This window comes from Anas platyrhynchos, chromosome Z (genome assembly GCF_047663525.1).
Source record: "Anas platyrhynchos isolate ZD024472 breed Pekin duck chromosome Z, IASCAAS_PekinDuck_T2T, whole genome shotgun sequence".
NCBI classification, from domain to species: domain Eukaryota; kingdom Metazoa; phylum Chordata; class Aves; order Anseriformes; family Anatidae; genus Anas; species Anas platyrhynchos.
This window is the reverse complement of record NC_092621.1, coordinates 24671836-24688272: the sequence shown is the minus strand read 5'-3', so window position 1 is coordinate 24688272 and position 16437 is coordinate 24671836. Positions and strand designations below refer to the sequence as shown.

The 16437-nt window shown below is 41.8% G+C and overlaps 1 protein-coding gene and 2 long non-coding RNA genes across 4 annotated transcripts in view; 2 read left to right on the top strand and 1 right to left on the bottom strand.

Moving 5' to 3' along the window:
• Positions 1–455: 455 nt before the first annotated feature.
• LOC140000609 (uncharacterized) lies at positions 456–4408 on the bottom strand. The gene is made up of 2 exons (XR_011805666.1): positions 4264–4408; positions 456–4124 (listed from the first exon to the last, which is right to left on the bottom strand). It is a non-coding gene; the product is annotated as an uncharacterized lncRNA (long non-coding RNA).
• Positions 4409–4575: 167 nt separating this feature from the next.
• JMY (junction mediating and regulatory protein, p53 cofactor) overlaps positions 4576–16437 on the top strand; it is a 72990-nt gene continuing 61128 nt past the window's right edge. For both annotated transcript variants that reach the window (XM_038169757.2, XM_027447030.3), the window contains exon 1: positions 4576–5738. In XM_038169757.2, coding sequence (XP_038025685.1) covers positions 4944–5738 — 795 coding nt within the window. In that variant the 5' untranslated portion in view covers positions 4576–4943. The remainder of the gene's footprint in view (positions 5739–16437) is intronic.
• On the top strand, positions 5777–15074 carry LOC140000610 (uncharacterized). Its single transcript, XR_011805667.1, has 2 exons — positions 5777–12690; positions 12985–15074. It is a non-coding gene; the product is annotated as an uncharacterized lncRNA (long non-coding RNA).

Here is a 16437-nt window from a genome sequence, read left to right as displayed (position 1 = left end):
CCCCAAATCTCTTCAAAAGGGTAGATACTTCCAGAATTTCAAGTGCAGAGACAACTATTACTAGAAAGTGTGCTTTTTGATGGATGTTTTATTGGAAGAGTGTTACTAAGCCATCATGAAGTCAATAACGCTTTCACGCAGTCAGCTTCTAGTCACACTTCACACAGACATACTCTTAAAAAAACCACAACCTTTTGCCAGAAAAAGACGCCCACTAACAACAAACAGACATAGCTGTTTGGCTTGCCCACACTAAAGTTTGAATTACTCTATCAACAGAAACCTCTTAAAAATGCTTGTCTGCAATAGTTGCATTAACACAATAACAGCAATTAAAAAATTAATAGCAATTTCAGGACACCTCACAATACCCACAATGCTACAGTACTTTGAGGCATGCTAAGGAATATTCTCCTCCCTCCATCTCAGCTACTTTTAAGGAATTTCACAGCCAGTTAACTAAATATACAACAGTCTTGTATTTGGACAGAAATCATATTACAATAGTGGTAGTTTGGAACTGATCAAATGTTAAATCAGGCTTCTCAGTTGAGACCTCGTTTTCTTAAAAATGCTTTGTACTCGAACTAGTTTACTCAAGGTGTTCAAAGATTCAGAAGGGTATAATTTCGCTTCAGCCTGAAGCATTCTGTAGGAGTTACACGCTAGCTGGAATGTTTGTATAAACACTTAGAGGTGTATTTCTGTTCTTGTTCACATCATTAGCATGCAGAAGACAATTTAGACAGCACTATGAGATCACTTTGCAGTGGTTCTGGTTGTTCAACCCACAGATGACCCAACCTTTTACGACAGACAATTAATGACCCACCCTACACATCCACAAATATGTATGAGCAGTTCTACATGGTATCATCCTGTCTCCAGCCCTGTTCAGCATTTATTATGCCTGGATCTGCCTAGGCAGTCTACAATCAATGCAGCTGAGAAGCTTTCAGTATGTCCTCTTCTGTGCTGAATTTGGATTCTGTGTTTTTCCAACACGAACGTGAACTGAGATCATGTCTAAGAATTAGCATAAACAGGCTCAGGTAAATGATATTGCAAGGCACAAAAATCACAGATTAATACACACAACTTTGCAAAACTACTTGTCATTGGCTTGCTAACTAAAAGTCGTATTAAAAATCACTGCTTGGAGACTGCCCAGGGATAGCAGTGACTCAAAGTACTCCCTGTATAAAAGTTCTGGCATTTAACCCAATTCTTTAAAAAAAAATGACATCAACTAAATTCCCAAGCTTACATTTCAGCTCACTAGCAATAGAGTGCTTGTGGCTCTTAGAAACCTTTGGCTCTTTGAAACATAATAATCTAGCTTGCTGGCTGAATATCTGCTACTTCCAACAGCCCTGCTCCTAAGGTTGACCCGGCCCCTCCCACATGCAGTTTCCAGGTTAGCGATGTGATCTACACACTGAAGTGCAGCAGCACTTCCTCGGCAGCAGCGCTGCAGGGCTCTCCACGCAGCTCATGTTCTCTTAGATGACAGAGGCACTCCCCAGTAATTGTTGCACTTTTCACTTTTCTAAACAGTGGAAAACAACCACAAGCCAGGCTGATTGGGGGCTACCTAACCCGCTTCTGGTTAGTGTACAGAGTCGCAGAGTGGCCAAAGCTAGAAGAGAACTCTGAAGGCCATCTGGTACACCCTCCCTGCTCAAGCAGGACCATGTTCTCAGATGGCTTTTGAATACATCCAAGAACGGAGACACCACAGCCTCTGTGGGCAACCTATCCTGTTGCTCAGTCAGAGTGAAGTCATGCTTCCTGACGCTCAGGAGGAACCTCTTGTGTTTCAGTGGTGCCCAGTACCAGGACAGCACAGAAAAGAGGCTGTCTCTGTCCTCTTTGCGCCGTCCCTTCAGGTATTCATGTACATTGATGAGATTCCCCTGACCCTCCCCTTCTTCAGGCTGCACTATCCCAGCTCTCCCAGCCTTTCCTCCTATGAGAGGTGCTCCGGTCCCCTGACTATCTTTGTCGCTCTTTTGTTGGACTCTCTGCAGTAACTCCACCTCCTTCTTGTACAGAGGAGCGCAGAACTGGATACAACACTCCAAGTATGGCATCGCCAACTGTGATGAGGAGAGAGGAAGGATCACGTCCCTCAATGTGGTAGCAACACCCCTCTTTAAGGCAGCCCAAGATACCAGCACACTCCACTACAAGTCCTGTTTGTAAGGTCATTCCTAGCCTTTCAGATTTTTTTTTTTTTTCTGTTTTACTCAGTGGAGTTCATTGACAAGTTTTGTTTTGTTTCGTTTTGCCATAAGGGTACAATTTTGGCAAAATGTAATAGCTGTTGAGATCTGATGGCATAGCTTTTCTGCTGCATTGGAAGAGGCCAGTCAGAAACTTGACTGTTGCTGAGCAAGTTTCGTACCAGTTTTCATGCTACATTTACCTATTATCTCCTTTAAATTCTACCGGTTTGTCCCTCTGCTATCAGAGCACAGCCAGGCGAACAGGGCTTCAAAGACTGTTGCAGGAAGAATGGCCAAAGTCATAGCAAATACCAATATGGTCAGATCATGCTCTCTCTTTATTACCTGAATAGCCTGACTCTTGTAGCAAATTTAGCAGGGGCGGATAGCGTTTCACACAAGATTATTGTTCGAAAGCACTCAGACAAAACAACTGCAAGAAAACTACCCCACCTGCAAGAAAACAACCCCCTTGTGATTAGCACAAGTCACGTAGACCTTGTCCTTGAAGAAATGCCGTCTGCTTGCAACATTATTTTTAATTCCTCAATCGGGCGATAGAAGAACATCTTTATGGCAACTTTTCGTAGTCGTCCTGGTAGCTTGGTTTGCTCAGCCACAGCAAGTGATGGCCTCCTTGCTGCTTCAAAAATTCCTCAACAAAAGACCTTGGCTTCTGCAGTAGCTTACCTGAAATATTAGGACTTTGATCCTTTGGCTGATGAGGAATCTTGAATCCATGTTTAATTCTTTTAAGCCTGGGTATACACAAATGCATCTTCATTGTTTTTTCTTTCATGCATTACTGATGACAAAATTAGTTTGCTGCTACATTCATCCACTGCAAATTTGCTTCTGAATACTTAACAGAATCAAACTGCAGTTCCTCCACCAACATAGTGATGGCTTGTTTTCTTAGCCACTTCTACATGGGGTATAACCTTATCTTTCAGATCATTTCACAGATGCTTCGATCTGCACCTGAATTTACAGCAACAGAAAAAAATCTTGTTCTCCAAGATGTAAAGCACACCCGTTTATGGTCCTTTCCTGTGGCTGCTGAGCCATCATTTCCTTCTTTTTCCTAACAGCTGTGACTTTTAGTATTTGAGATGTAACCATGAGTCTCCTGAATACACGAGGTTTCTGAGTTAATGACCTGAGAATGTTTGGATTGTCAGAGGCTCTCCCCAAATACTTTAGCCTCCAAGGACAGGATGCTAGTCAATACCTTAACTTTAGAAAAAAGCAGTGACGGTGACTCACTCTGTTTCTCTGGCAAGCTCAACTAGAAATGTTTTATTCCCGTGGTGCTTCTTAAATTTACAGAGGAACAACAGCATCACAGATGAGCCAATGCATACTATGTTATTTTTGATTAAACTATTTTTGGAGCTCTATCATTAAGACTTTTTTTTTTTTTTCATTTATACGAAGCGAAATTGAGTACCCTAAAGGGCAACAAGAAACGCACCACGGGCCTTAAAATTGCATGTGATTAATCATTCCTTTCAGACTTGAGCTGTCCCTGCTGGCTTCCTGTAACCTTCGACGTGCTCTGCAATACACTTGGAAAACTCCGCGAGGTTTCCACGCTGCCAATTCCTAAGTAGGACAGGCCAACACAAGCACAGAACGCCGTGCCTCGGCGCAATCGGTTAGCTCCATTTTTTTTAAAGGCACAGAATTGCCCGATGCAGCTGCTGCAGAACATGCCCTCCTCCCCAGGTCCTCCCCAGGTCTCCTCCCTGCAGCCGCCGCGGGGCACGCTTGGTAAGGGCCTTTCAGATATTCCGCTTCAACCCCTGGTCAGCACGAAGCACGTAGGGCTGACGAGGCGACGTGCACCTCGGCGGTAACCACGCAGAAATAAAGGCTTGGCGGAGCGGAAACAAGCTGGAAAAAAAAAAAAAAAAGAGAGAGAGAGAGAAAAAAAAAAGGGAACATAAATAAATAAATAAATAAATAAAAACCAACTCTGCCAAGGGCTTTGGGGAGGGCTCGGGGGGGGGCGGGGAGCTGCTGAGCCCGGTACCGGCATGGGCGGAGCCGTGAGGGGGGAGCCGTGAGGAGCCCGCCCCTCAACGGCCGCCAACGGCCCGGCACGCGCCCGCCCCGGCATGCCCCGCGCACCGCGTCCGAGGGCCGGGGGCCGGGGGCCGGGGGGCTGAGCGCGAATGGGCGGGGCGGAGGGGGGCGGGGCGGAGGGCGGGGCGGGCAGCCAATGGCGGGAGGTCCCGCGGCGGGTGGGCGGGGCCAGCGCCGAGTTGCCGCAGCGCCGCCGCCGCCGCTTGTAAACAGAGCCCTGGGCCCACGTGACCCGGCGGTACCTGCGCGGCGGGCGGCGGGCGGGCGGGCATTGTCCGCCGGCAGCGCGGCGCGGCGGGCGGCAGGGGGAGGGCGCTGCGCCAGCACCGCGCGACGCTGCCTCACCTCACCTCGCACCCCCCGCACCCCCTCGTCCTTCCTCCTCCTCCTCCTCCTCCTCCTCCTCCTCCTCTTCTTCCTCCTCCTCGCCGTTCTCCCTCCCCCGCCCCGCCGCTGCGGCCCCCCGGAGCGCCCGCCCTAAGATGGCTGATGGTGGGCGGTGAGGCGCCGCGCGGGGCTGCGGGCCGGCCGGCGAGAAGCGGGGGCGGCTGAGGCGCGGCACAGCCCGGCGGAGCCCGGCGGAGCACGGCACGGCCCGGCACGGCCCCGGGCCCGCGCAGCAGCGCCATGTCCGCCTTCGCGCTGGAGGAGACGCTGGAGGCCGACTGGGTGGCCGTGAGGCCGCACGCCTTCCAGGAGCGCGAGAAGCACAAGTTCGTCTTCATCGTAGCCTGGAACGAGATCGAGGGCAAGTTCGCCATCACCTGCCACAACCGCACGGCGCAGCGGCAGCGCAGCGGCTCCCGCGACGTGCGGCGGGCCGGGGCCGGGGCCGGGGCTGAGGCCGAGGCCGGGGCCGGGGCCGCCCCCAAGGCGCTGCGCAGGGGCCCGGCCTGCGGCGCCGACCCCCCCGTGTCGGCCCGGGGCTCGCTGCGTGCCCGCAGGCCGGCGGTGGAGGACATCGAGGTGCTGGAGCTGGGCCGGGAGGAGGCGGCCGGCTCGCTGTCGCTGTCGTCGTCGCCGCCGGTGTCCGAGCCGGCCGCTGGCGACGCGGAGCCGGCGGGGGAGGAGTGCAGCTGGGCCGGGCTGTTCTCCTTCCAGGACCTGCGGGCCGTGCACCAGCAGCTGTGCTCGGTGAACTCGGAGCTGGAGCCCTACCTGCCCGCCTTCCCCGAGGAGCCCTCCGGCATGTGGACGGTGCTGTTCGGGGCCCCCGAGCTGTCCGAGCAGGAGATGGACGCGCTCTGCTACAAGCTGCAGGTCTACTTGGTGCACTGCCTGGACACCTGCGGCTGGAAGATCCTCTCGCAGGTGCTCTTCACCGAGACGGATGACCCCGAAGAGTACTATGAGAGCCTGAGCGAGCTGCGGCAGAAGGGGTACGAGGAGGTGCTGCAGCGGGCCCGCAGGCGGATCCAGGAGGTGAGGTTGCTGCGCTCGGTCCCGGTCTCTGTGCCTTTTCCTTACGCTCTGACATCTTCTGTAGTTGTTCTCCCCAGCTGCTCCTCCCTGCCTCTGTATGATCGAGCCATAAGAGACACACACACACAAAAAAACAAACAAAAAAAAAAGGAAAACTATCTAGTTGGTTTTTTTGTTTGCTTGTTTTTTGATGCTTTGAGAATCTCAGTAAGAAACCAGGACTTAACCTTTCCAAGGGGTCTAGGGCCAGGATTTAAGAATGTGTAGATTCCTCACGCTATCTCAGCATGGCTCCCTACTTTACTCTGTGCAATCAAATGTTCACAAATGTCTACAAGAATCTCCAGGACTTGGCAGTGTCTTGCTGCCAGATTCTTGTTGTTGCGTTGCTTTGCAGCAGGATGTGTTGGAGTCTGAATTCTCCTGTTTAATAGGAGCAGCAACATGTGGTGTTTATTTTGACAGTACAATTTAGGCACTCGAGGCCAAAAAAGCTCTAGGTTTTTACAGGCTCTGGGTGCTGAATCTGGTATTTCAAGTGAGATGATGTCTTCTGGTGGAATTGGCATAACTACAACTTTTGTTCGTTCTTGGTTGGGATTTCAAAAAGAAAGCTATCTAATCTCAGCGAGGATTTACTGCGTTGACATTGCTGGAGTCTGACAGGTCTTGGACGTTTCAGGACTTGAGTGTTTCAGGATGTTTCATCCCGCTTCCCCATACCCATACTCTGTTTAGACAGAAGCAGTTAAGGAGGTTGATTCTATTAACTTCTTACATCAATGTGTAAGATTTTTTTTCACATATTTGTGTGCTGAGTTGTTTGAGGACCCAGATTTTCCCAGTTAAAAAAAAAAAAAAAAGACATCTACATTTGTTTTTATGCTCCTGTGGCCTTGGATCAGGATGTACCCAGAGTGCATCTAGGTGTGACTGTGGATGAATCAGGTTATGGAATTTGGGGTTTTTGCAAACGCTCTCTAAACTTTGTTGTATCACTGTAAATCAAGTTGGGCTGCTTCAGCTGCCCCCTTATATTCTTCCAGGATTGCATGTTCAAAAAATGTGTCGTGGTGAATGTTTTTTTTTTTTTCCCCTGATGGAGTATGAGCATATGTGCTTGCTGTCTGTTTTGATGGCATAGCTTTGAGTCTTTGTAGGATTCTTTCTCAGCTTTTCCATAGTGACTGAAGCTACAGAGTACGAGAAAACTGTTGTCAGCGATGAAATCACGATAAGGGCATCTCAGTGTAGCATTTTCAGGTACAAGCTTATTTCCAAACTGTAACAGTAGGATATATTATGGGAAAACAAAAAGGAAGAAAAACCACAAATAGCTATTGAAAGGGAAGAATTCAACCTCATTAATTTTTCTGTACTACAGGTAATTTGTCTAATAGTGTTCTGCAGTAGTCTTAGTCCAGAGAATATGAAAGCGTATCATTGTCTACTTCTTTCTTTGGATACACGAATGCTTGGTTGTATGTACTTAAATTAATTTGGCCCTCAGCTGAGCAGTTTTTGGTCAGGATGAGAGAAGTTCCTGTTAAACATGGAGTTTTGGAACTAGGTATTGAACTCAGCGTGTGGTGCTTCTGAAGAAACACTGATTCAGAATTACTGTGCAAGAACTATTTATTTGTTTCTTGAAGAATCTCAGCTTCTGTTTTGTTAGGACCAATGCTATGGTCAAAAATTAAATCAGCTATTAGTAGGCAATGAAAGCTTTATCATAGTCAACCTGCCATTCTCTGTTAACATTGAGAACTTGGAGGAGTCAAAATGGCAGAATGTATTTGTGCATTTGATTACAGTACAACCTTCCTTTCCAATGGCAAACAATCCTAGCATGCCTCAAGTCAGTACAGCTGTACTTCTGTCACTGTTCATGATGTAAATCGATCCTTCTTTAATTAAAGGTAGTTCATCTTTAAGAAAAGAAACCAATTGAATGACCTGCTTGACCCTTTTGGCTCTCAGGTTTCTCTTTCCCTTACCTGTTAGTGGTTTGTATGGTCCATAACGTCTTCCTTTTAGGCAAATACTGATGTTGCTTGTCATTGAATTCTAGGCGAATGAAGCAGTGGGTGATGGGTACCGCCAGGTATTTCTGAAGGAAAGGTTTTTCATACTTTCAAGCAGAACCTACTGAATCAATGCTTTGTCTCTCATTTTAATTTACTTTTCCATCTGTACTTGAAGCCTGCCTGTTCGCTGTTTGGAATGTTGGTTTCCGGCAATTTTAAACAATTTTACCTCTCTTAAGAGAACTTCTGAGGAGAAGGGGAAGGACTTGGCACTGGCAACTGAAACAGTATGAAGGAGCATAATGAGTATAGAGGGTTTTCATGCATGTAGAGTTGTGTAAAATACAAGTTTAGAACTCCAAGATTTTGGCTTAACTTTTTAAGATATACAGGAACTAATTATAAAACCCAGAAGTGTATCTTTATCCAGGACAGTTATTCTCTGTGTAGTTACAGTATTATTTAAGAAGTGCTTGTAGTTTCTGTTGATCATGTTCTTTGGGGTGGAGAAGCAAAGAGAGCAACAAAACCTCTCACGCTCATTGTATCAGCATCCCCTATTTGGCGATTTGTTGCTTTCTGTAAGTTACACACAAGCAAGTTTATTTTCACAGCGGTTAATAATTGTTGCTTTTTGTAATAGGCATTTTTATCATTGTCTCAATTATAAAACTTTAATAGGCCAGAAGAATGTTACAAGTAGAAACAGATCCAAGATGAGAAGGCTCCTCTGCAAGTATTTCTATATAACATGAAATTAATTTCTTCTGCATAATTTGCAGTTTAAAATTAGCACGTCTTTTATTAAAACACACACACAACAATTCTGGAATAATTTAGAAACACTAAATTTATGCTACAGTGAAGCTATGTTACAGTAAATATGTGTATCTAAAAGAATACTTGTGAGTGTAGTAGTATCTAAGATGGAATTGTATCTCTGCTTTGTTGGCAAAAGGTTGAATGTAGTCACAGTATTACTGGATAAAAACTGCAGTTATTAAAAACTATGGTGAAGGTGACTTGTTAGCATAGCCATGCCAACAAACGCATTTTTTCTATGGTTATCTTTTTACTTGCTCCTGCATAGCAAGTTGTGAACATGGGAACCCTGTCTTTACATTTCACGCTTAGTTCAGTACCTTTGAATTAGTGGTACAAATTAATGTCTTTTTCCTTAGAGTTTTAATTGCTATAGCATTATGAAATTTGGCAGGTAATAGTCAATAGCTATTGACTACTGAGTGCTAGTTATAAGACTAGTCACAGACTTGCTTTTGTTTTGCTGCTTCTCTAGGAATTCTTGTGTCTGTAGGCAGACTCTTGAAAGACCACTTTGCGTATCTGTTTTCTGTGTGTTCTTCTGAGTTCTTTTAATATAAGAGCTCAGAAAAAAACTCTTATTAGTTGATTAAACTCTGAAGAAATTCTGAGAACCTTATTTTCAGCAGCTAACTTAAGAATGCCTTGGGAGTGGCAGTGTCCTTGCCCTGTATAGTGGAATATCTTACTAAGCACCAGAGTAGCCCTGCAAATTTTTATGTTGGTTGGCTTAGTTTTCTTTTGACTCAAAGGGTTAGAAAGGTTAAGAAAAAATCATGTCCAAGTTATTTACATGTTTTGTTACAGTAACAACTTCTTTATAAGAAGATTTTTTTTGACAGAAAGCTGTTTTGCTATTTTCTTTCAAATTAATATATATATATATATATAATTTTTGAAAATACTTTTGCACAGCTTTAGTATGGGAACATTATTTTCAATGAGTGAAACGTGACTGTCAAATCACACAGATGAGTAAGTATTGGCTCACGTGTAAATCAAAGGATCTCACATGCTTTCCAAAGGCACTGTCAAATACTTTTATTTACGAGAAAAAAATATAAATAGTATCCGTAGGTTATTCTTTTGTTATTCTGATATTTCAGTGAAAAATAACAGTTGCGGTAGTCTTAATAACTTGTCTTTATTTTCTTGCTTCTGACCATGTGTGTTCAGTTTTAAAGTAAGTGTATATATGGTAGGTAGTGAGGCACTCCATGAAAAATTAAAGTTTTCCAGAGGTGAGGTGACCTCTCCCTATTCAGTGATCTACTCCTAAGCATAATGTGATTTAAAGAGAGACTTCAACATCAAGGTGTTAAATAATCCAAGAGTAATTAATACAAAACAGTACAAAAAAGTATTCAGTGACGCAAAAATTAGATATTAGCACTGGTGTTCCCTTCAAAACCAGTGAAACATCTCTATACAAGAGGCAAAGAATCCTGGATGTTAACTACAACAGCTAGATCTAGAAGACACACAAGGTGTTTCATGAGGGAACAGAACACCGGTTCAAATTTAAACTAAGGTGCGTGGAAGATTAAAATACGATATACTGTAGATTATTGTTACTATTATTACTTCTCTATCTCTGTTGAAATTAATAGAGCAGGGTTAATTATTAATTACTGCTCGGCAATAGTCTAGGGCATTCTGGAAATCCAAGCTTATTTCTGTTTGAAAGCTGTTTTCAGACACTCATCAGTTGTAGTGGTTAACACTTGTTTGTGGTACAACTACTTTAATTCACTCCTAAATGCTCTGTAAATAAGCCATCTAACCAATGTACTGCTACGATAAGTTAATAGTAACCAAAATACAGTATGGCAGCAGCTGTAGGGCATGCTCTATAGAAAAGGTAAGTAGTCTTCACCTTCCTAAGAAACAGTTGCGTGATAATAGTACTCTGGCTAGTACTTCTATTGTTGCCGAACCAAAGACTTTTTTTTTCCCCTCTGTGTTATACCTTGCCTGCCATCATCTTTTTTACGTATCTAATCTGCAATTGGAGCTATTAGCAGTTAGGTTTGGTTGTTACAAACTAGTCCTCAGTTACTAAATATTTTAAAGGCCTGGCATTTTAGTGGTTGGAAGTTCACACCTGACTCATTCTGCAAGCATCAGACACTGGTGAGGATACCATGACACATTTTCAGATAAGCAGAACGAAGCATGGAGTGGTTCCCACACTTTTCTGTGAATAATAAAAATCTAAGTCACTCTTAGAACGAATTCTGTGAATGTAAATAAATGTTACAAGTTAACCACTTTATGATGTGATACCACTGAAAGGCAGGGAGCTGACGTAGAGGGGGCTGTATCATTTGGGATGCTCAGTCCTCATTACAGCAAGGATAAATAAATACTGCAACAACTTAATCATATGGTGGACTTAAAATTGCTGAAAGTCAAAGCTATTATTGCATACCATTGTAAAACACATGCTTTAAATTGGCTTCTAGGAATTCAGCATTTAGGGGACATTGACATTACCACAGTCTTCGCTTATCTTAAACCTGTGAGTTAAACCCTTCCAAGTACTACGCACAATAACTGTTTACCTTTTAATTGGAGGTCTTTTATCTCTCATCCTTATGTTGGATAGCTTCCTGACTAAATGTTTATTTTTTTTTCTAGTGCCCTTCCCTTTTACTTCTCTTTCATAGGTAGCAGCAACTTGCTTTTCATTGCTTATGACTTGCAATTGCAGGTTAATTAAAGTTTTGGGTGCTAGGTTTGTTTTTGTCAATACTTTGACAAAGACTACTTTGTCAGTACTTTGTCAAGACTACTGTGTTGTCTCTTTTTCCAGACTGAGTTTGATACTTCTGGATTTGAAATATCTTTTTTTTTTCCTTTTTGTAATCCACTTATGGCATGCACATGTAGATAAACTTAATGTGTTTTTCTAGTTTTGCCTTGCTAGTTTGACAAAAGCTAGCTGAAGGTGATGAATACTGCTACTGTATCTGAAAACGGTAGAGAATGTTTAAAAGAATACACATTTCTTCAAGATGTATAAATGATATGTGCACAAAGAAAAGGACTTCTGCTTGGAAAGTTCAGTTTCCCTTGACAGAATGCAAGTACAACGTGAAAAATAAAAGTACATTCTATAGAATATAGCAATACTGTTCAGGATGACCCTTAGTCAGTAAGCATAGGCTTAATATTTAGAAACTGAACACAGCAGCTTGCCATTCTTATAGTTTTCTGCCCTATCAAAATACCTGGGAGAAATGCAACGTCTACTCTGTTTAACAGTCTGAACACAGGTTGAGGAATCATTTTTGGCTTGTAGTTGAGGAAGTATTCTAATGAAGAGTTTATTTTAGAGATAGACTTTACTTTTAAAAGTTGTTGCCTAATAGGCAGTTGTAGCATTTTCATATGCTGGAGTACTTTGACAAGGTAGGCACAACCTGTGTGATAAACTTTCTGAAACCCATTATGCTCTTGGGTCACAGCCTACCTTATTTCTTAGCTTTTAGATACTGTATTGGGTTGTTTTTTCTTCATATTTACATTATTGCATATTTTTCCCCCATTTTACCATTTAGCAATACCATTTTTTAGCATTACTTTCCTTCTCACTCCTGAACTGAATGTCCTCCAGGACTTAGGCCTTCAAGTCAATGCCCTTTAATACTGCTTTCAATATCCAGTAACATTTTTCTTCTCAGTTTCTTGCTGTGATAATATAACACAGGTTGGCTTAGAACTGGAAAGCAGATTCTTTCTAATCATTGCACCTTCCTACATTTCTTTCTGTAAGACACTGGTTACTAGTAGATGGTCTTTGAGGTTTATGTTGTACTTTATAAGCATGATATAGCTTCCACAGAGCTTAAAAAGTCACTCTAAAGCCTTATATTTCAGAAATGGACAAATCTACCATTTTTCCTCTTTTGGGAGGTGAATTTTTGATCTTAATAGAAACAAATCCTTGTAGTCCACCATGAAACTGCTGTTACTGAAGAGAACTTCAGATAAAGTGGGGACCTGGTGAAACTAAAGATACATATATAAAACTCTTCTTTCAGGAGATGAAAGCTTACCTGTAAGGAGTATGTTGGGGAGAGAAAGAAGACAGGTAGAAGGTAAAGGGAAGGAGAATAAATAAAGGTTTTCTGAAGATACATTTTAACTAACTGAGTTATATTACATATATATCTGCCCTGTTGCTCAGAATGCTATCTGCTAAATAGCAGTAGAGTAAGGTTGCACCTGTTGATTTAGCAGTTGAGAGTATCTTCTAAATAGGCTCAATCCTCCTCTTCCTCCTGTATTTTCTCCGAAGAAGAATCAACTATTACGATTTCTTTCTACTATTTCTGCTATGGTTGATAGTGTAATGCCACTAAGTACTTTTTTGTTTTTTTGTTTTTTTTTAGTACCATGCAAAACCAGGAGAAGCAAATGAGCATGTATTGCACTCAGCAGAGGAACCTGCAGCACCTAGGACATTATTCTAGGTGCAGTGTTGGGCAACTAGAGTGCTCAGGAGTTGCCAGTAACATAACACATGTTACATTGCATCCTCCCTGTATCCTAGAAAGCAAATGAACAGAAAGGTAGCTAAAATAAATAAATGTAATTTTCAAAAACTTGTCACAAGTTGTTAATTTACCGTGTAATAAAAGCATGAAAGTAAGGTATTCTGCTGTTGTAAACCTTCTGCTGTGTTAAAAGTGGAGTGTCCAGTTGTTTTGTCCTGCTCTGTCAGTGGTCAGCATGATAGTGCTCTGGGGAAGGGCTAACATACAAGGCCAACAGAATTTGCAGGTTTAACCATGTTATGTATACACCAATCTAGATGGTTTTGAGAAAGGGTGACAGTATACACTGGAACAATTTACTTGAACTAGTCATATGTTTTGCATAGTACTAACATCACTACAACCATTCAGAGCAAAGATCTTGGATAGTTCATTGAAAATCCTCCTCTGAGTGCAATGCTGTTTAATAGCAAACAGGCAAGAATGTTTGAGGAATGGTAATGAAAGAATTCTTGAGCCCTTAAAAGAAGTAATAATATGATCTCATCAGAAATCTGATGTTGATATCTGCTAGAGTATGGGTTAGTCTCTAAGAATAATTGTTGAAGCCCATGCAAAACTTGATATGAGATCCTAAAGTCTAGAAAATAGTCCAGATTTTTTGGACAGGAGAATAGATGATTTCATAATATCTTCCAGTCATAAATTGCATAAATTAACAGGGGAAATGTGTTTTTCTTTTAATTAGTTCGGTGTTGAAACTTGCCCAATTCCCATCTTCTGAAGAATTTGGGCCTGAAATGTAAATTCATGCCATTATAAGTTTGCCTGAAGACTCCATGAAGAACTTTAAAACAAAGTGCTAGATTTTAACTTGCAACATTTCCACAAATGTCTTCTTGTTTTGTAGCTCTTACTTTTCAGCTATGTACATTACTCCTAATAACTTCTTACTAGTGGCACAACTGTGCAGTTTGGATTTTACCTTTTGCTTATGTCCTTCACCTATAGCAGCCAGAAAGGTGTTTCAATGTGAAGACTGCTTCCTAGGCAAGCTAGTTTTTGAAAATCTTCATCTAGAGCTATTGAGAGTAGATATAAATAAATTTCTGCTGTTTAACTACCAATGACTGGTTGCAAAAATTTTGGCATAGGTTGTTTTAAATTAAAAAACCTTTTACTGGTAAGTTCCTATCTTTGGGTTTCCTTTTAATCTTTTTTTTTTTCTGTTTATGGTATTTGTATAGTAAAACTATGGATTTTTTTTAATGTATAGGGCAGACAAACATTCACAACAATTTGAATGCTTAGTGAGCATTTCTGTGTTTGCTGTTCTTTTTGTCAATTCAGTAGCCCATTTTATTGTTTCTTTTTCCAGTTCTGAAAATTGTTATTTTTTGTGTTACTGTTACAATACTTTTCCAACTGGATTTATTTACTTTTGAAAAACGTTGCTATTACTCAACTAACCTTAACTAAAATGAGTTGCAGCGCAACTTTTCACATGAATCTACAAAACCCAAATTGTTGCAGTTTGCTTCTGTAAGGAAGTTATTTTGCCTTTGGAATAGTACAATATTTGTTTATAATTGTGATGTCAGAATTTCAAACTGCACCCTTTGTCACTTCAAAGAAGTAAAATTCAGGAAAATATCCATACATGGCAGGACTTCTAAAAATCCAGAACTACTTGAAATGTTGGAGCAGATGTGGAAGAGTTTAGTTAATAGGTAAATTGTATGTATTATTTCAACTGTGTTTTTTCATGCTGATTTATCACACATGTATTTTATTTCTTTGTGACATTTAATACATATACCCATATATATTTAATACATATATAATTTCTTTATGAAAACAGGACTAAATCCAACCCAACTGGGTAACACTGCAGAATACAGGTCTATGATCACCTGATATTAAATTGTACTGTATTAAATTGTACTGTAAATACTGTATTGATATTAAATTGGACTGTAATAGTGGACTGGATGTTGTATTTTACTTCTAGAAGCTTTAAAAATAGGGTGTAGTCATGTGTAAACATGTTCCTTTCTTAGGCCTGACTTTATCTGTCTTTCTGTGATTTCACTGTTGTATAAGGTGCTGCAGAGTTAGAAGCAGTATTGAACTACACGAGCCCTGGGAAGCCACGCAAAGGGCCATTTCATTTACCCATCATCTGTTGTCCAAGGTTTAAAGGTGGCTAATCCACCACCCTGCTGAAGAACTGGACATGCTGTAATGCATCAGTTGCTGATGCTGAAGGTGGGGGCGGGTGGGATCCTCCTGCAGCTTTGTGTGCCTTCCTGTTCTGCGTCTCTGTCCTTGATGATTCAGTGCAGCGTAAAACTCAGTAAATTCATCCAAGGGAAGTAGCTTTTTGCCTGGTGCTTAGTTAGCTTGTTGAAGATGTGACAAAGGTAGTGCAAAGGAGGAATGGTGCACCTGAGAGGAGAAAAACGTGGAACTGGAAGAAGAGGGGTGGGAAGTGGGGTGTACTTCCAGTAAGAGCAAGCTCACCTCAGCTTTAAAAAGTAAATTCAGGCTTACTGGTGCCTGGAACCTGTTGTCATAATGCTTTACTGCCTTTGAATTAGATTAAAAAGCCTAACATTAGGCAAATACCTGATTAGTATCAGGCATTTGAGAATATCTGCTGCCATGACAAATGTATTGTAAGATTGGTAAGAGTACTAATCCTTTACTGACTACGTGGGTCCCATGAGTTGACTTCAGCGTGACGATGATAATACACTTGTTGTTCCCATCAAATTCTCACATTTGTTTTTGTAGAAGAGTATTTATTGTTTAGCAGAGTGGGTGTTTCGTTTGTATCCTGTGTGTATCCTGACATTGCAAACCTTACACAGAGAAAGTGTTTTTTAGAGTAGTGTCATAATACTTTGTCAATTAAATGTACTCACTCTATGTGAGTATTAGTTTGAGATGGCTGTCAGTTTTGACACTCTTGAATATGTTTTTCTGATGAATAGTGTAGTTCAGAAGCACAGAAAAAGAGGACCAAAAGGACCAAAAATTAATGTATTTTGTGTCACAGCATGAACATGTCTTTAATGTATGTTCGAAATTTTTTTTTTTTTGATCGGATTACTGCAGAAAAAGTTACTTAGAACTCATTAGGACATGAATAAAAAACAGATCTTTGCCAAGCCTTCAGGGTGAGGTGTTGCCTAGAAGTTTTTTGTTCAAAGTTACCATGTTCCAACTAATCAGTGATTCATTACTGACTTTATCTTTTAGTTATTTTACCCCTTTCCAAGGGGAAGGAGTCCCAGAGTACCATATTAACTTTGAAATAAGGTAACTATTAGATGCCCCTAAGGG